Genomic DNA, 20,588 nt, shown 5'->3' on the forward strand with positions numbered 1-20,588 from the left:
TAAAAACTACCTAAAATTCATTTTAAAACACAATTTTGAGTGCGGGGGATGGGAAGTTAAGCAAGGTACTGATGAAAATAGTGTTAAAACAGTACTGACTGGTGGGAAGGCAAAATGTAATCAGGCTTTCAACACCAGAGTATTTAATTTTTTTAAAAAAGTCTATTACAGACTCATTCTTAATGTACCTGATTTGCATAAAACCTTTTATTCTGAATACCTCTAGTAGTATATAACTAAAAGTGGGAAGTATAGTACATCAAGTCTAAATTTGCTGGGCTGACAGTTCAGATGTGCCTATTTGTAATATGATTTTTTCCATCTAAAATTTCACTAGGGTCATATGTACACACGCAGAGCAAACCCCCATGAGGGGGATGGGCAGAACTTTTAAAAATATCCTTTAAAAAGGCATTAATAAATATGCATTTTTAGCATATGTCTCAGTACAGCTCTGTCTCTCTCAGAAGCGAGTACGGTGGTTAGGGGCATTGCTCCACCTTGCAGCTGTAAGGGAAAATTATTGCAGTCTGTGCTCACATAAGCATGTTAAAAAGTCAGTCTTTTTAAAAAGAGTGAGGTGGTGAGGTTTGGTGTTTAATATCCATCAGTGATTTCCGTATGTAAGATGACCTGCAAACTCAGCCTGGGCTCTGACAGTTGAGGTTTTGCTTTCTCTGCATTATTTCCAGTAGTAAAGGTTCTGCAGGCCAAGTTACCCTTAGTTACATCTGTGAAACGCCACTCTCTTTTAATTGTACCCTCAGTGACACCTGTGCAACCTCTTTGCCTTCAGTAGGTTTGCACAGATGTAACTGAAACTTAGGGCATTTCTATGCTAGAATGGCAAGGATACGGTGAAGCAGCTGTGATGCTGTTGGCCATAGTGTAGACACTTCCTACACTGATGGAAGGGGTTTTTCCATTGATGTAATTAATCCATCTCTCTGAGAGGTGGAAGCAAGGTCAACAGAAGAATTTTTCCAACAAACCTAGCTGCCAGGGGTTAGGCTGACCTAACTACAGCCTAAGGGTGAGACATTTTTCACAGCCCTGAGTGACGTAGTTAGGTCAATCCAATTTTAAGTGTAGATCAGGCCTTAGGGGAGAACTCTGATGCACAAGATGGAATAAAACCTGTAGTCCCACAGAGAGCAGTGCCAGCTCTTCGGAGTTAGCAGGGATAAAAAGCAGAAAAAGCTTTTTGTTATTATTATGCAATAGATCTGTTGAGTAAAATTGTGCCATTAATTTTTACATAGCCATTTTGCAGAGTACACCACCCTTTAGGGTATGCTATTATTTTTGTGGTAAACGCTTTATTTTCTTAGGTTTACAACCTGATCATTTTAATTCGCATTGGATCGAGAGCTGATAGGCACAAGTTCTCAGCCCATAAGCTGGATGTTCCTTCTAAATTTTGCCAAACTGTGTAGCTATGTATTATTTGTTTAGATGGCAACAGAGTGCTATGAGCTGTACAAAACACAGTGATAGCCATGGTCCCCACTACATTAAAACTAGAGTGAAAAAGAGAAGTGCAAAACAATACAGATACATTAATGTCCAGAGTAGTTGGCACTGCATTTTTTAAGGTGTGAACCACAATACTTCTAGCTGAGGTGGGAGGCTTAGCTAAAGTGTGTTTTAAAGAATGATTTGAATTAAGGTCAGGATGATTGCCTGTCTGACAAGGTGTGAGAGTGAGTCACAGCTGAGAGGGGCAGCATGGCAGAAAGTCCAAAAGTGGGAGAAGCGTACAAAACAGAGCAATAAGGTAGCAGGGAGTGGCAGAGCAAGAGGGGGAATAGGAAGAAGTGGGGACAGAGGTGCAGACAGGGCCACAAGATTTAACTTGATATAGCAAGTGAGAGAGAGTCAATGCACAGATTCAAAGGGCCTGTCTACACAGCGAAGAAAAACCCATGGCTGGCCAATGCCAGCCAAGTAGGGCTTGCGGGGCTCGGGCTGCAGGGCTGTTTCACCATTGCCTAGACTTCCAGGCATGGGCTGGAGCCTGAGCTCTGGGACCCTCCCACCTCACAGGGTCCTAGAACCCAGGGTACAGCCTGAGCCCAGAAGTTTACACAGCAATGAAACAGCCCCGCGGCCCAAACCCCGTGAGCTTGAGTTGGCTGGCATGGGCCAGCCATGGGTTTTTCCCTGCTGTGTAGACAGGCCCAAAGAGTGGAGTCAAAATGAAAGATGATTAAGGCACAGATGAACTACAGAGCCATACGTATCTGTGCAAGGGAAAAAATGAAGTTCCCCTGACCTTTTTCATTTGTGTACCTCAAAATTAAGGACCATCCTGAAGACCTGGAGCAGCAGCCACTGGAACTGGGGATAATGACATCTGCCATGTAACAGTTACTAACCTGATGTAATGCTAACCCATGTCTCTCTGGGCTAGAGCCCAGAACTAAAGATCAGTTTGTTCAACATTCCTGTGTGTCATACTGTTATTACCTGGTGTCAAAAGAAACATTGATCTTTGTGCTTTCTCCCATGCTGCCCCTCACGCTTGGGAGACACTCCCATAAGCATCCACAAAACTTCCTTCAAACCCCTCCTTAAAACTCTACTTTGCTGTGAGGTCCACACAAAAAAACTTGACAACAGTTAGACTGCTGGTGTGCTGACAAATATTGTCTCATTGTTTCCTTGGTGTCTCTCATCTGTCTCTATCCACCTGTTCTCTCACATCTTATGCGTAGGTTGTAAGCTCCTTGGGGCAGGGACTGTCTTTTTGTTTTATTTGTACAACATCTACCACAACGGGGTCCTGGTTCATGGTTGGGGCTTCTAAGTGCTACAAGAATACAAATAATTATCCATTATAAACCTGATTTCAATGCATTATTATTTATTAAGACTTGGTGAACAGATCAGAAAGAACTGATAACTTGGACAGAATCAAGGGGGTTTTGGAGGCGAACATATTTACTGACCCTTGGTTCCAAAATAGATTATTGAGCCTGGGCTGGAGTTGTTTGCACAGCTTCAGCTACACCACAGTAGCCCAGGCATATGAAGCTGGATACCAGAACTGTATCTAAAGGGTTTCACAGATAGACCCCAAACCTCCAAGTGAACATTAGGGTTGCTTTGCTGCAAACCCATGTCAGTGCACTCTGAAGGTTTTTCACAGTTAATAGACCTTAAGATAGTAGTGGGTGCGACTATAATAGACCACATGTAAAACATACTTGCATTCCCTTGGTGCTGATTTATATTGTTTAAAGGGATGGGGGCGGAACAAGCTGTTAAAAGATGAAGAAATTGAAAGCTCTCCTAACTGCTATATTATCCACCTGACATTCTCTAAATGCCAGTCATTAATTACTAGTGTATTGAAAAATCAGAACACTTATCCAATCCAGATTATGTTACATCTGTGAGCCAGAGAAATTTCCATTGTCTTTGTCTTTCTCATCTAAATAAAAAAAAATGTTATGGTTGTTAAAGAAGAGTAGGTCTACGAAAGGCTGTTCTGTTTTATCTCATTAAGGCCTGTTATCCCCACAAAGATAGATTTTAGCATCTCTGTCCCTCCCACCATAATACTGGTTAACATTTTAAGGCGTTCACAGTGTAATTATTAAATTCCAAATTCAGCCCTCAATCTGCAGCTTCTGCCGAAGTCAACAAATGAGGGCTGCACATGCACATCTGCTGGCAGAATTTGGCCATAAGCAACAACATTCTTGTCTTATTCCTGAGCCAGTATTAAGAAAGGATTGAAACTGGTTTGTGATTTAGACTGCTCCTGCAATCCTGACACCTGTAGACCTCTCCTTCAGCTCAGTGGGAGATTGGTGTACAGATCCACGGCAGGTCTTCAGTGCAATGTATTCTGCTGGAGTCACCAGTAAGATCACTTCTGCCTGAGCTGTATGTTCAAAAATGAAAGTTTTAATCCAAAACTTTATTTTGAGATGGAATTGCTCCTCATTTCTGTACATTTTCATACCTAACATTTTAAAATCTGTACATCGAGTTATGTATAGCTTTGGGCCAGGGGGAGGACACCCTTTTTCACTCTGCTGATATTCATTGGAAGAGGAGATCATTTTGGAAGGTGCAGCACAAGAAAGCTATAAGGTGGAATGATAAAATAAGGACTGTCCCTTCTAAACATGAACAGGTGCTATATAGGCATTGTTAGAACGCTAGCCTTGGTGCCTTTTATCTGAGGATATCAATTAATTTTACCAAGATTAACAAATTAAGACTCATGACACCTCTGTAAGAAAGGTAATTATCCCTAGTTTTACCCCTATTTTTGGGTCCCCAGATTGAGACACATTAGGTCTGTTTCAGAGGTGCTAAACACTTGCAGCTTCCATTGATTCACTTGGAGTTGTGGGTGCTCTGTGCCTCTAACAATCAGATTCTGAAGTTGGGTATCCGAAAATAGTGGACACATTTGACCTAAGTGATGTGGCAAAGGTCATACAGCAATTGTGGAGCAGAACTGGGAGTACAATCCAGTTCTCCTAGTTCCAGGTCCTGTCCCTTAATCACAAAATGATCCTTCACTGCAACCCTCAGGCAAAACAAAGTGTATGTTCTGCTCGCTATTTCCTACACTGCCCTCAGTGATCAGGCATTAAAAGGCCAATTTAAGTAATAGGGTTTAAATTTGATCGGCTTTATATGCTCATGGTTTTGTCTTTTTCCATACCTATAAAGAGATTACCTCAGAATTTTGTTTTTCTCATGAGAAGTCTTTGCTATTAAGTTTCCTGTTGTAGAACAAGTGTTGAAATGCAATGAGAATCATTTGTATCACCTGGCTTTCTCCTGTTGCGTTTTGTTTTTTTCTTAGCATACAACAGTTTTGCCCTTTATATTAATCGAGATGAGAACAACACATCATCAGTATCCCAGCAGGAGCTGTGGACTGGCTGCAGTATGCACCTTCTCTGTTGGCTATATATTATGGTAAGGACTGTACATGCTGTGTTTTCATATTGTATTGGGGGTTTGTACTGCTAAATTTGGGCACATATTTCATTATGGATATAATCACTAACAGATTCCCACTGCATGTCTCGTTTGGTCCAAGACCTGGGCTTTGTCTGGCTTCCCCAGATGCTGATATTTTTAGAAAGTATATGCCAAACCTCACACAACAGGAATTTGTTGAACAATCCCATGTAAGCAGTGATCTTTCCAAAGCTACATTTTTCAACCTTTTTTCAAACTAAATGTTTTTCTTGGACCCTGGTTTTCTTGCTTAGGGTTTTTTATTCTATCAAACAAAAATTGAGAATAGGCAAATGATTTCCTTCAACAGCATTTTAAGCCCCTTCAGAAAAAATAACGCTTTTTTCTTTTTCTTTTTTTTTAGTTCACTCATTCTTGTGTTAGAAATCAATTACAGAAATCCAAACATTCTGTAATTTATTTCTAATGAAAATATTTGGGAAAATGTTTAAGTAAAGAAAGCATAAGCAACACTAAACTTGGTCTTTGGGGAGTTTTCCAATTGAAAAAAACCTGACTTATCTGACAGAGCAACTTTACCCATCGGACTTTTTTTATTTTTTTACCCTGCAATTATTTAGTCATTCTGGCTTTCTCCCCTCCTCCCTCCCCCCCGCATCCTTGTTTGGTTAAAAAGTCTGTCTGTCCGTCCCCCCCCCATCCCCCTTCACACACGCGTGAGCGCACATACTCTCTCTCTCTCTCTCTCTCTCTCTCCCTCCCTCTCCCCCCCTTGAGGCCCTTTATGATCTCCTGTTTACCTCTCTTCCTACTCCCTTCCTCTGAGGCTTTCCATCACAACAGCCTTCCCATAGCCTAAGAGAACGGGATACAGCTCCTTCCAGAACTCAGGAATACTACTTTTTCCACCAACCAAAGGGGGCCACTAGTTCGAAAGCAACATAGGGTCTGAAAAGTGCTACCTCTTCAGTGCTCCCTGCCTTTATATGGGCCAAGGAAAAAGGGGGCATTATACCCATGTATAGATACTACACCCACACAGTGATCATGTAATAACCAAAATCAAGGAGATCTGAGTCAAATTTTGTGGCTGGATTTCAAAAGGATCAGAATAATTTTATTGTTAATAATATTTGTAATTGTGCTTGGTGAGATACAGATAAACAAATCTCGTGCATCGGGGCATAAACTGATTTCTCTAGGGGAAAAGAAGGATTTTTTTTTCACCTCTACCAAAAAATGCACAATTAGCTAGGTGTGTTATGGGTATTTTTTCACTTTCCTCTGAACAATACACAGCAGCAGGATACCAGACTTAATAAATCAGTGGGCTGATTTAGTACAGCAACTTGTCTTTTTTCCAAAATGGTCCCTTCTGGTCTCGGAGTCTATGACTCTGTGAAAATCATGTGATGAGGCCCATGGAAAATTATTCCACAGGAATGGAAAAGTTGAAGCAGCCCACTTGTGTAAGTGGGAATAAATTTGAGTAGTGTCTTAAGAGCTTTTTAAGGCATCGTTACAAAATCAGTATGAAAAGATTGTTTTACATGTGTTTTTTTCCCTCTCAAGTGAATTGCAAACATAAATTGACACTGACTCAAGGGGATACATTATCTTGCAACTTCTACAGGGCCACATCACATCCTCCATATCAGTTATTTTCATTACATTTATATGTGTAAAGAGTCTGATGGAAATTGCTATTGCACAGCATACACCTGTCATTCCAAGTACTCGGTAATTTATTTCTTAAAACAACTAAGAACGCTGTATAGGGCTTGCTCCTTCCCAGCACAGGTATCTGCATCCTGCATCTAGAAGCACAAGATAAAAGGAGATGAACAGGACAGGGAACACAGGGGAAACTGATTCTGCATTAAGAGATGTACACTGCTACCCATTCACTTTGTTATTCCTGCCTACATATTTCAGTGCTATCATAATATACTAAGCCCTGCTATAGTGTTTTTCATTCATAGATCTCAAAATGCTTTACAGAAACCAGTATCATAATTCCCATTTTACAGCTGAGGGAAACTGAGGCACAGGAAGGGAAGTGACTTGCCCAAGGTCATGCAGCAAAGCAGTGGTAGAGGAGGGACTTGAATCCAGCTCCCTTATATTCCAGTTTTTTGCCCTGTCTACTATACCACACTGCTGCCTTTTCCTCAGTGAGCTGCCTTCAGCATTGTTGATCGTTTAGGTGTGATTCATAACTGTGTAGGACTGGAAGGGACCTCGAGTGGGCATCTAGTCCAGTCTCCTGCCCTGATGCAGGACCAAGTATAACTAAACCATCCCTGAAAAGCATTTGTCTAACATGTTCTTTAAAATCGCCTGCGATGGAGATTCTACAACCTCCCTTGGAAGCCTCTTCCAGTACTTATCTATACTTATAGTTAGAAGACGTTTCCTGATATCCAACCTCAATCTCTCTTGTTACAGACTGAGCTGACCATTTCCTGTCCTACCTTTAGTGGACATGGACAGCAATTGATCTCTGCCCTCTTTATAGCAACCTTTAACATATTTCAAGGATGCTATCAGATCCCACTTCAGTTTTCCTGGCTCAAGACTAAACGTGCCCAGTTTGTTCTTTTAACCTTTCCTCATAGGTCAAGTTTTCTGAATCTTTTATCATTTTGTTTCTCTCCTCTGGACTCTCTCAAATTTTTCCACATCTTTCCTAGAGTGTGATGCCTAGAACTGGACACAGCGCTTCAGCTGAGACCTCACCAGTGCCAAATAGAGTAGGACAAGTACCTGCCATGTCTTACATAGGACACTCCTGTTAATACATACCAGCATATTAGCCTTTTTTAGCCTTTCCATTTGTGATCTAATATAACCCCCACATCCCCTTCAGCCGTACTACTGACTTGCCAGTTATTCCCCCTTTTGTACTTGGCCATTTGATTTTTTTTTCCTTCCTAAGTGTAGTATTTTGCATTTGTCTTTATTGACTTTCGGTATGTTGATTTCTGACAAAATTCTCTCCTTTGTCAGGTCATTTTGAATTCTAATCCTGTCCTCCACAGTGCTTCCCATCCCTCCCAGCTTGGGATCATATGTAAGATTTATAAGCATACTCTTCAGTCCATTATTGATTTACCTACAGACTGTACCAAGAGTGGATAGGGCTGCTCTCAGCTAACTCCATTTCTTCCTTGCTGAGCATTCCCAAAAGGGAGTTGGGGCAATTGCTTCTCCTCTGTAAGGACATGCATGTGGGGTTCTGCAGGATTGCCTTTTGTTTCCTCTCATGTTCATGGCCTATAAGGGTCAGTGGGAGGATTAGTGAGGCAGCATGGTCTGTTGTGTGTTCAGCCTGCGGATAACACCTAGTTCTATATCTCTGAATCTCCCCAGTGCTACTGAAGGTTCTACCCAGTGTGTGGCTGAGACTGGAATATAGATTCAGGATCATTGGGTTAAGTTCAATCCAAACAGAACTGAAGTGATGATGGTAGGCTTAGGCTGGAAGGAACAACCAGAAAATATGAAAAAGGATTGTATCTGCCCCTTTTAGCAAGGGTATGCCCATGTTTCATAACAAGAATTTACCAACTTGAGGTAGTGCTGGATTCCCCACCTGTTGGTAAGTGACCATATGCAAACCCTAACCAGGAATGCTTTTATTCATCTGTCTTGCCAGGAGGTTGTATTGATTTCATTTGGAGATGGGCTTTGGGATCCAACTACTGATCCATGCCTGTGTCACCTCAAGCTTAGTGCATTCGATTTGAGGCTGCACCTGGAAAATAAAACTAGAGCAGAATGCAACAGCCTGCTCATTAAGCAGTGTTTCTTGCTGGGAGCACACACCACCATTGCCCCAGGACCTGGTTGGACTCCCTGTTAGAGCTTACGAGATTGTTTTTTGACTTATAAAGCTCATGGCCTGCCTGCTTGAGAGACTGCCTCTCTCCCTGTGCCATCCTGCCATATTTGAGATGAGGAGAGGCAGATGCGGTAGAAGCTGGTGCCACGGTGGTTTGTCCTCAGGTTTTAAATGTACTCTCTGTGTGGGTCTGACCTAGCCCAGATCTTTTGACCTTCCTGACACACTGCAATGACACACTGGAGCCTTCCTGACACACACCTTCCACACACCTTCCTGACACACACCTTCCACACACCTTCCTGACACACTGGAGCCAGCTGTTTGGGGAGAAAGGGGTACATTGGGGATAGTGTTTAGGTTTGACTTTATTTGGAATTAGTTATTTTCTGGTTTTGGGGTGAGGGGAAGCAGGTGTTTCTATTTGTCATGTGTCTGTATTTCATGTATGGAAAGGTACTAGGGTGCTGAAAGAGGTGCTTTTCCCTCTTAATTAGTGCATAAAAATTAAAAAAATAAGTAGCAACAGAGAGGAGCAGAACCAAGGTATATGCTGGAGATTACATTGAAGCCCATTTCTCTTCCCCCCACAACCCGTCACCCCTTTATTTTCTCGTTCACCCTGCATTCATGAAAGGATTAGAGTAGGCACACAAACTGCAGAGAGTCACACCATCTCTGTGGAAGGACAAGCCTTAGGTTTTAATTAACTTTTCTCGTGGCCATGCACGGCAGTCTCTCAGATTTGCACCAGGGGACAATAGTCTTGCACTGCATGCTGCCCACCTTACTTGGACTTTCAGGATCAAGGCCTTGGTATCATGTGAAATGACAGTTTGCTTTATTGATAATGGGATTGAAAGGATCACACTTTATTTTCATTAGTGCTAGAAAACTGTCCTGAGTACACCCCAACTACCCAAAAACAAACAAACAAAACAAACCGCATAGGCACTGGGTCTATGAATTTGATTGTCATGGCAGATAAAATAGCAAGATATTGTTTTGCTCACGGTAGCAATCATTGTCTCATGGCAACTACTGTCTGAGCGATATGTGGCCATAGAAGAAATGAAGCCAAAGGAGTATAGTTAAAAGATGTTTGTGTTCCTTCTGCTGCTGAGATATACTGGATGCCAAAGAGCCACTCCCAAGGATGTGACTGCGCTTTAGTCATATGGGGTAGGTGTCTGGTAGTAAAGCACTTGGTCAGTCCTCTTGTTCCTACATTTGCTACAGTGGGAGTTGCCCCCACCTGTGCCAGGGCTGAACATGGGTTCATTTTATCACTACTTAATAAAACAATTCAGGCAGGGCAGGTCCAATCAAACTGATTTAGAAAAACGTGTGGATTTTCTTACAGCCAGCTTTAGGGAGGTCTGTTAATTTGATAAGGGGAGGAAGGAAAGTTTGCATAGTGTAGTATATGGTGTGATGATTGTATGCATTTTTTAAAAAAGTAAGTCCCTAGGCGTTTGGTAGTGTGATAATAAATCAAGACAAATAGTGTTGGATATATGCAAAAGAAAAATTAAATTTACAGTCATTTATCAGAGGCATCCCATGTGTTCTCATGCATCTCACCCCCCCCCCCCCCGTAGTGATCTCCATCTTCCGTGTGCTGGCCATTTTATACTTCCATTCACTACAGCCTACCTTTATTTTTAAATCCCATGTACACTGAAGTTCACACTACTTTCTTCCAAAATGAACAGGGAAGAAGAAATCAGTATGGATCAAATTTGCAAAAAATACATTCCTGGCTAAAATCTCTAGCAGCTTTCTGTCAGTCTATTTACCCTGCATCACAGAACTCAGAAATAGACTAGACCTACTATGGGTCATTGAGTTCATGCCCCTGAAAGTGCAGGGTTGTTCCCTACACTATAATCTTGAGTGATTCATTCATTCTGGTTTTGTCTTCCTCACCTCCTCTGGGAGACATTCCACAGCCTGCAGTGTTGTTGTCGCTGTATTGGTCCCAGGATATTAGAGACAAGCAGGGGTGAGGGAATATCTTTTATTGAACCAACTTCTGTTGGTGAAACAGACAAGCTTTCAAACTTACGCTGAGCTCTTTTTCAGGTAACACCTTTTTCAGGTAACCAGGGTCACATCATTCAATATGTCAAGAATTTTTTTCGGGTAGATATGTACAGAGTGTCACACACTACATGCTTGGGCTCAGTTGGTTTACCTCAGTTAGCCCTAGAAGTAATAGAGATACAGAGTTTTGCAATGCATCTTCCACTTCCTCAAGCAAGCTCGTTTTGTAAAGCAAATGCTAGAAGAATGGCAGAGAGGAAGAGTCAGTATTTTGGTAAGAAGGAGCTAAAGGCTCAACTGCAATAGTAGCAGTTTAAAAAAAGGGGGGGGGGCGTCAATGTTTTGAACCTCAGAACAGAGCTGTTCTCCCTCCAAAAATGTTTATTTGAAAAAGAGCTACATTTTTCTAATTTTCTTTTTACCTGTTTTCAAGCCAGCTATTGAGCAGGTTGAAAAATTTCAAATGTTTCATTAAAGTAATGACAAATATTTTGTAAGAAATTTCTTGAGAAGTGTCTTTTCAACCAGCTGAACTCAGTAATAATGACAGGATGTTATTTGGGACCTTTCGGATATTCATCTTAAAAAAAAAAAAAAAAAGCTGGGTAGTAGGAATGATACCGGTGCTGTCACAGAATCAGAGGGAGAGCAGAGGTTCTAACCCTCTGGACTTTTAAGGTAAAAATATTAAACATTGCATACATGAATATAAACCATTTAATGAAGATTGCACCTCTGGGTGTATTTTAAAACTAAGTTGACTTTGTCTACTGCAAAGTTAGCTGGTCCAGTTTTAGTTTAATCCCCCCGCCACCCGCCACACACACACACACACACACAATATTTATATCTCAACTTGCAACTTTTTTAACCTGTACAATAGTAGGCTCTTAAATTGGCTCTGGTTTTGCAATCCAAAGTGTGTCTTAATGCATGTTCCCCTGTGCTTAGCTAATAATGAGGTTGAACAAGAATAATGATTGCTAGAATTGCCGTGTTGAAGGCATTCATTAAAGTTAATAATCAGTAGTCTTGTATCGAAGACTTATACCTACAGTTGATCAGCCCTTTATTGTGCAGTGTTGAGTTAGTGAGTTCATTCCTACTTGAATACAAACCAACAAAGGACCTCAGGTAATGTTTCCATGGTAGCAGTCCTACTTTTGCTACTGGCATTTGTAATATAGACAATGCAGCAATACTCGCTGTGTCATTGCTCAGTGGGAAGAAGTACAATGTTAGTAATTCCAGCATAGTAAACTGGGTTGCGGGGTTGATTTTCAGTGAGGTCAGGATGGCTAGGCAGGTGTGCTTTTGAACTTTGTTTCTTAAGCAGCACTTGTTTTACCTTGTTCTTGTCATATTAGTTCCAGTTAGTGACCTATTGCTCTGGCGACAGCCACATAAAGTTGGATCCACAAAGGGACTTAAGCCAGGATGCTGCATTCAACAAGCCATAGATGACATTCAAGAATTCTTTAGTGACTCACTTGGGTTTAGACAATATTTTTGGTGTCCAAAATAAATTCATTCTAGGAAGTGTCACTTCTCCTTGGTTCATGAACCAATCATTCAAGTGCACCGCAGTAGATCAAAGACCCTTTTGAGTATTCCTCCTCTAAAGGTGCTGTAAACTGGTGGGCAGTTTCACCAGTCAGGGAAGGGAAATAAAGCTCCAAGCACTGGTCTTTTTAAGGCTTTTTCCTCAAGGTTTGTTTTACAGTCCACCGAATGATCACAAAACTAAAAGTGGAAAAAATACTGAACACTAATTCCCATAGGGTTTCTCTGCTTTGACTCAGCCAAAAGGGGAGAGGACATACCATTCCCCTTTGACCTAGCTCCCCTTCCTTTAACCCCAGCAGCCGTGTGACAAGCTGGGACCTGTTAGTCATTTTACAGTCTTTAGCACTTTTACCTTTTCACAGGTACATTCTGGCACAGTACAAGATCTGTAGAATACAAGCTATCCACAAGTATGGAGGGACTCTTTCACATGTGGACTCTTTCAGAGAGGTAGGAGGGGGGCTAGGGTCAGCAGCCAGTCACAGTTATCTCACAGATTAGCCTACTGCCAACATTTTAATTCCTACATGAAGTTTCTAGTAATTTGGGATTTGACTGTATAATAAAAGCTTCTATAAGAAGCCGCTGAAGGAGGGTATGGTAACCACGTACAGGACCAAGGTAAGGAGACCACTTGGAATGGATGGAGCTCAGGTTTTTTTTAAGGCCAGAGAGGTCCAGTGTGATCATCTAGTATGGCCAGCTGCATAACACAGGCCATGGAATTTCACCCAGCGAATTTGAAGCAGAGAGTTTTCACAATTTCTGCAAGAGATTTCCCAGAACTTGAACCCATGAGCCCTCCCATACACAGTCAGAACACTACCACTACTCTAGCAATCTAATCCCATAGGGCATTTCCATAATCCTTCCTCAAGGTGACAAAGGCCCTTATTAGTCTGCAGTTTTCCCACTCTTAGACTGGGATCTGGGTACAATACCCCACCTATGCCAACCACTTTCTACCATATAAGTCCAATAGGACACCGGCATCTCTTTCCCTCAGGAGCCCGTGACCAGAGATATAGTGCCCCAAAGCCTTCCAAAAACAAGTAGGTTTATTAACAAATGGAACAGAGCAATAGAGAAAAGGATTCCACAACAAACGGCCTTATCATTCCAGGCTGACCCAGGGCACCCCCTTGTAGGCAGGCACGGTGTTGTGGGTGAGCTCTTACCCAGGATATCAGCAAGTCCTGACAGACTTCAGTGCTAAAGAACACCTTCTTGTGGAGGGTCTCATTTATTGACAGAAAAGCTTACACAAAAACCGAACTTTCACCTGCCACATCTCAGCTGGGTGACCCAGTCATTCTTCATCCATCTGTCCTCAACCTGAGTCTGGTGCTCTCCTCTACCTAGGTTGTTTTACAGGGGTTCTCTCCATTCCAGTCTTTGTCCCTGATGTTAGGCATCTTGCCCCTACTGGAGAAGGATCCCTGACAGAGAAGAATCTGGGGAGATCCATCCTCTGCAACTCTTCTCCAGGGACAGCAGGTGATCCTTGCCAGACTGGGCTTCAAGAGAGTATCTGGGAGACCCTCTGGCTGAGATCAGACCCTCTTGGATGCCTGCCAACTCTAGCCGTGAGTCTGTGAGGATCCTTTCTCTAGGAGCACCTTTTAATCGGTCCCCATTTTGATGTGTTCCCTGGAGAGTTCACCCTCTAGGCTCCCTGATCAGCACTCTTACGAGCTCCTCTCCCCCCAGCAGTTTCTCCCCATAACTGAGTTTGGGTAACCTTTTTTATTTACTAATCAGTCACCTGGGGCAGGCGGCTACCCCCAAGGAGGCCTTCATAAGGCAGTCGCACACTGGGTAGGCCCTAACTCCCCATAAAGGGAAGGTGCCCCATGACAAGCCTACATACATGTTTAGTCTTATCTAAACTTGTGATTCCCTAAAAGCCAAGTTAGATGGGCTTCCCTCTTGTGTTACAGGAAGAGAAAAGAACTAATGTACATTCTTTTAGGAAGCCAAAAGACTGTTGGGATCCTGCCTCATCTCCAATTGCTTTCCACTGTGTGACTCCCCCTACCACTAGTCTGTTCCCTCCCCTTTCAGGAAAGCTCCCTTTCCTCAGAGCCCCACAGTCCGTGTGTGAGCCTAAGCCCAGTTACCATATCACTCTAACTTTTGATATGGGGCCTAAGTGTGTCATCTTCTCTTTCCTTCCAACTGTTTTCCCTCCCACCCCCAGTCAGCCAGCCCAGCCATCTAAGGAACGCTCCTATGATGGCTGCTCCATTCTTCGGCAGTTAGACCATTCACCCTTAATGACTTACAATCACTTGTCTTATGACTGTGGGGGGAATATGCTAAAACTCTCTGTTCCCTTCTGACATTACAGCCCACCATCTTAGAAATACAATACAACACGCCATATTTTACAGATCAACATTCACCACCAAGCACCTTCACATTTGTTACAGTAATACCCTGAGGAAAAGCCAGGTACTTATGCGGAGTTCTTTGGAAACTGTGCTAAGGTTGACAAACTCTGTTTCTTGGGTCAAGAGACCAGTCACCTGAAATGCCAATGAGTGTGAAGAATCTCTGCCTTGAATGGTCCTTTACAATATGTGCTAAGTATTTATACTGAACAATCTGTTCCACCTTGCATTTTGCGGGGAGGCTGGGAATTCATTTCCCAGACCTGAAGAAGAGCTCTGTGTGGATTGAAAGCTTGTCTCTCTCACCACCAGAAGTTGGTCCACCCACCTTGTCTCTTCTGAGAATCTGAGTCCCTCCAACAATTCATCAGTGTTTTGGGAGTTGAGTAAAACCTCACAGAAACTGGTGGATGTAACCACTGCCCTTCATTTACAATAAACAATCAAGCTCCTTTATGGAACCAGATAGCTGAAACAATAGAAGCCACCATCCAAAACACAGGCACATGGCAAGGCTTGACTAGAAGCTGAACCATGTAACTCGAGGGGTTTCCCTGGGGACTGGTATAGCAAATGCGGGTGTGGGGGATGCGTCATTGATGAGTTGATCTGTGTGTGTCTGGTTCTGACTGAGAGAATCAGCAGAAACACGCAGAAAGAGCAAGGAAGCCCCGGACACAGCCAGAAGAGTTGTGGTAGCATGACTTTAGGTAAGGCGGGGGAGAGGGGAAGGAACTAAAAGAGAGTTTTCAGGTAAAGTGCTGGTTCAAAGGCTTGGAACTGAAATCGAACAAACTGTCTCCTGTTGGTTTATGCCTCCTGTGTTCAGGGAAACAGGACTTTGTAAATAAGCAGGATTGCATCAGAGAAATACCCGGTCCAGCCTCAATTCCTCCTCCTAATAGAAACAACCTGATAACCAATTTTCAGGGTTTAACTACTCAATTCAAAAGGGGTAACAATATTCTTGTAAAACTGTTTCAGTTTCATCATCGTGTCACCCCTATTCCAGGAGGACATCGTCTCAAGTGATCCTACGAATCAAACATTCAATTGTACCTTGTTCTTTGGAAAAATTGACTCATTGATAGGTTAGAGTAACTACACACAGTAGCCAGAGTTGCTTTAAAACCAGTACATAAGCAATATCTTCACTGGTCTTTTGATTCCATTTCAGGGTGTGCTGGATCCATCAAGTAACAGGGGTCTGGGTGTACCCTCTCCTGGATTACATCAGCCCAGGTGCCAAGATAATTTTCTTTGTAACGGTCACCCTAGTACTTAACATTTTCTACTTGCTGGGAGAGGTCCTGAATAACTACATTTGGGATACACAAAAATGTAAGTATTGTTTTCAGGAGACTAACCAATAGGATTACTCTCTTAGGGCTTGATCCTGTTCCTATTGAAGTTAATGGAAGTTTTAGGATTAAAACATGGGGGAATTGACAAGATTTCATTGTAACTTTTTTTTCTTCCTCTTAAAAAAAGTCAAATGAATGAAATGTCTGCCAGGTAACATGATTAGCTATGAATATGTATTCACTTTTATAACTTCTAATACTAATTTAAGAGCTGTTGGCAATTACCTGAAAGATTTACAACCCACTCTGTTTTATTAGCTGAGGAACCAGTAAAATCTAGCTAGAATAAAGTGCCATTCTATGGAAATTGTTATGCTTGAGGTTAGGAAGAGAGATTGTTTTTAAAGGTATTTTCAAGCATAAGGTACTCATCTATTTATAAATCAATTTGTCCTATGAAATTAAATATGTCCATATCCAACGGTCCAAGTAATAGGGATAACAGACAACCATGCTGCAGAATTCTACAGAATCAATATCATTAGCCTATTTAGATTACCCATCACTTGCAACTAGGCATATAAAATGAGAGGCACAAAACTTAGTGGATTCCTCATAAATAACTGTTAGATTTTTTTCCCTCCAAACCATCCAAATAGATGAAGTTACCCCCACGCCAAGTCCTCAGCAGATCATGATTTGAACAACTTATAAAGTTCTTCCCCTGCTTGTGGCACACGAAGAATTCTCCAAAAAAAAAGGGTCCTGTTTCCTCTCATTCCCCTGAGCAAGGGAGTCAAGAGTCCAAAAGGAAGAAGAAAGACAAAGGTGGTCAGTCTCTTAGGCAGTCTTTTTGGTTACTCCTTTGGAGTTTCGCTTATTTGCAGGTATAGTGTCTTGTTATGGCCTGCCTCCAGCCCCTCCTTTAGGGATACCCCCACTTCATATCTGGTTCATACAGTCTTAAGGGCAGTCAGCTCTGTAGCTATGTTCCTGGTTGCTGCTGTGTTCCTGTAGCCAGCAGTTTTCACACCTCCCCTTCATGTGGAAGTCTTTTCCTTAAGCTTCTTCCGTCAGGCAGAGCAAGCCCTACAGGTGCACCTGATTGGTGTTGGCTAAACTCAGAAGAGCTCCTTAGCCTCCTCTCTACCAGAGTGAGGGTGTGCCCTCTCACATAATCCAGATGGCCTTAATCATCCTGCTGGAACAGCGCCAAATTGGGTGAAATCCTTGCCTCATTGGAGTCAATCGGCATTTTGTCATTAACGTCAGTGGGGCCAGAATGTCACCCTTAACTTCTAATTAGAATCTGAAACAAAACCTGCTTTTCTGTGTGCCTCATGTGTCCCTTTTCAGTATTAGAGTCCAGACATCAGGCACCTCTTTTCTTAACTGTAGAGCATCTGGTCATTTGGCACTGCATTTATGGCTGGTCCTGAACCTGTAATTCAATTTCATGTTAATGGCTATTTAAACCACTTACCTTTTCTTCTGATAATGCAGGAAAGGTCCTTTAAAGAAAGGTTATCCAAAAGATGATGGCTTCACTGTGAATAAATTCCATATGATATAAAACATAATAATAATATGATAAAGCAGCACATGTTCTTATTGAATCCACAAGCAAGTCGCTCAAGGAAAATCTCCCTCACTGTTCCATAGTATGTATAATAGAAACTTTATCTCCTTTGGTTCCTCATCCCAGAAGAATTGAGGTTAATGTTGCCATAGGCTCAATAGGCTCAGCAAGGCCTTTAGCTACTCTTCAATTTTCCCCCCAGTTGGTTGGGAGACATTGACCCAAATTCTTTTGGTTCAGCGACATGCAAGCCAGCAAATGGCATGAGTCACCTGCTATGTGGCCAGGTATGAAGCGTGGTATATAAATCAGACCTAAAGTGTATGATAGGAACCCCACAACCATAAAAAATGAAAAATTATAACTATGTGTAAGATTTGGAGCAAAAAATATTTGGAAACCAAACCTTTAAAAGGGGCCTTCAGATTAAAACAATCTGACTTGAGAAGGTTTCATTTATTTCTGTGAGCTTTTTCCTCTGGAGGTGCATTAAGAAAAAAACCCACTACTGACTAAATGATTTTGTACTTAGTTTTTCCAACCTAAACCACAAACATGATAGGGAAGGAAAAAATTGCCTTTTCCTCAGGCCTTCTCTCAGTGCTGAAGATACCTGCATTCCTGCCGAATTAATTGATCCATCTGCAGTAGAATACCTCAGAAGAAAGGAAAGAGGCTCTTTTCAAAAGACACATACAATGCTTTAATTAAAACCACTGGGTAAGTTCCTCGCAGCAGAGGACACAAGGGACCTGAGGTTGGCTCTAGAGCAGATTCTTAGGCCAATAGTGTTCTTTTGGAGCCAGCCCATTTGTTTTGTTTTTCAGACCTTTGACTATGGCAATCACATGGTTGCTGGCAAACCAAAAATACAACGCCCATTGTGTTCAGACTGCTGGCAATGTCTGGAGCCATTTGTGTCCTTATGGCTTCTTTCAGTAAAGTCTCCTCTGTAGATGCTTTCCTCCTACCCCCATCTGGGTATTAAAAGGTACATTTTCAGAAGGGCCCATGGGAAGAACTAACATCCGCACACATATTCCATTAGTAGGTAATATCATCTATGGTCGGATTTCCCTTTTGCTGCTTTCAGAATGACTTTTCATCGGCCTTATATCCTGAGAAATCTTTCTTCTGTGATTTGCAACAGTCCAGGAAACCTCCAAAAGAAACATTTTCAGACTATCTTTGATATCTTGGGCAGGGAGGTTTAGTCAGAAGAAACAAAATGGACAAAAGAACTACACTTTTGCTAGATTCTAATAATAAATTAATTGCCCAGGAGCAAGCATCTGAAAGAGCTGACTTTTCATCACCAGGAGAACAGCCTGTTGCCGCACCCAGCTGCCTTTCAGCACAGACGACAGAGAGCAGTTCTGCAGCAAAGACAAATCTTCTAAAGAGAATATGTACTGTGCTCATGCTACCTAGATTACTAAAAGGAATGGACATTAATGAGAAAAAAAACTCTATTAGCAATCATTGATTCTTTGTGCACTGTCAGGAAAAATGACTTCTACTTATGGTTTTTTTTTTTTAAATCTGACAATGGAAAGAAAGGGGGAAAAAACCTAAATGGAATTATCAATAATAGTTTTGAAAATGTACTTTAAAAAAATGTCAGTGGCTTAGCTTCAGCTAATGGTAGCCATAATAAAATCTGCTCTGTTTTGTTTGTATGTAAGCAATTGGAACCCCAGGAGACAATTATCTTCATTCTCCTGAAACAGTCAGAGGCAGAGCATGCTCTAGGTTCAGATTAAGATTCTGAAAAGGGTCCTGGGGAAGGAAAGGGTTAGGGAGGTCATTACCAGACAACTGCTGGTTTCAGGTGTATAGATGTTCTTTTCCTTCACAGAAGGTCAGGTAACATGACAGAGGCTGCTAGCAAAGAAGAAGAAAGATTAATGTATTAGGTTTCCAAGTAAATGATCAGTTTTTCATCACTCAGGTGTTTTCCATATTGTTTCAGGTATAGAAGAAGGAAAAGAAAAGCCTAAAATGGACTGAAAATTGAATGCAACAAAGAGAGTTTGCTTTTTGCTCCACGGAAAACTTTTCAGCTTGAACAGATGCTGGCAGGGAAAGGAATCTCTTGGAAAAAAGTTTATATGGACCATGTACCCCAAGGATGCTTTCACTTTTATTTAGAGGAGAATTGATTTTAGCTAAAAACATTAAATATTTGTACATATCATATCCATGGAGATATGTAAATTAATTATCTCCACAATGCTCTCAACACGTATATCGGTGTAAATGTATTTCCATTTATTGTGAGAGGAATGATAGGTCCATTTGTGTATCATTTTCAGAAAGAGGTTAAGCAGATAGGCCTACTGTGGATAAATGTAATAATCCTGTATATTTTAGAGTATACTGTAAAGATCTATTAAAAGACCACTACACAAGCTTACCTGAAGAAATAATCTAATCAAACTATGATATATTAATGTACCAGCGTATAACACTTGCCTTAAGTAGGCAATGTTAATAGTAATTATATCAATTGAATCAAACCCTAATTGTAATTAGAACCTATGTGCATATGATGGAACTTTTCTTAAATACAAAAGCACATAAATAAAGACCACAATATGCCCAGTTTTCTGTTTCTGAATGCTGCTTCTCAGAATTCCAAATGGATAGATGCAGCATGTACTGTATAATCTATTTCCAGTTTTTGTTATGTCGATATACTAAGCCAGGCAGGGAGCCAGAACCCCAGAGGACAGCAGGATTCTCAACAGGAAGTGGGGAGCCTGGGTGGCAGCATAAGCCAGGAGCCTGTGTGGCAGCCCTGCTTGGAGCGAAGACCTGGCAGCAGCCCAGTTGGGGAGCTGGGCTTTCTTGTCAATTTCACGGCTCCAGTGCAGACGTGAAATTTACAAGACAGCCAACAG

General features: G+C 41.8%; 1 protein-coding gene across 3 annotated transcripts in view; it reads left to right on the forward strand.

The window, feature by feature from the left end:
- Window positions 1–20,290, forward strand: part of AIG1 (androgen induced 1) — a 192,903-nt gene extending 172,613 nt beyond the window's left edge. For 2 of the 3 annotated variants that reach the window (XM_073337498.2, XM_073337497.1), the window contains 3 exons: window positions 4,832–4,947; window positions 15,980–16,143; window positions 19,658–20,290. In XM_073337498.2, the coding sequence (XP_073193599.1) occupies window positions 4,832–4,947; window positions 15,980–16,143; window positions 19,658–19,695 (318 nt within the window). In that variant the 3' untranslated portion in view covers window positions 19,696–20,290. Of the gene's footprint in view, window positions 1–4,831; window positions 4,948–15,979; window positions 16,144–19,657 lie in introns of those variants that run through there. The other variant, XR_012158065.2, reaches the window with a different exon arrangement.
- Window positions 20,291–20,588: the final 298 nt, after the last annotated feature.

Source organism: Lepidochelys kempii, chromosome 3, assembly GCF_965140285.1.
Source record: "Lepidochelys kempii isolate rLepKem1 chromosome 3, rLepKem1.hap1, whole genome shotgun sequence".
Lineage (NCBI taxonomy): Eukaryota > Metazoa > Chordata > Testudines > Cheloniidae > Lepidochelys > Lepidochelys kempii.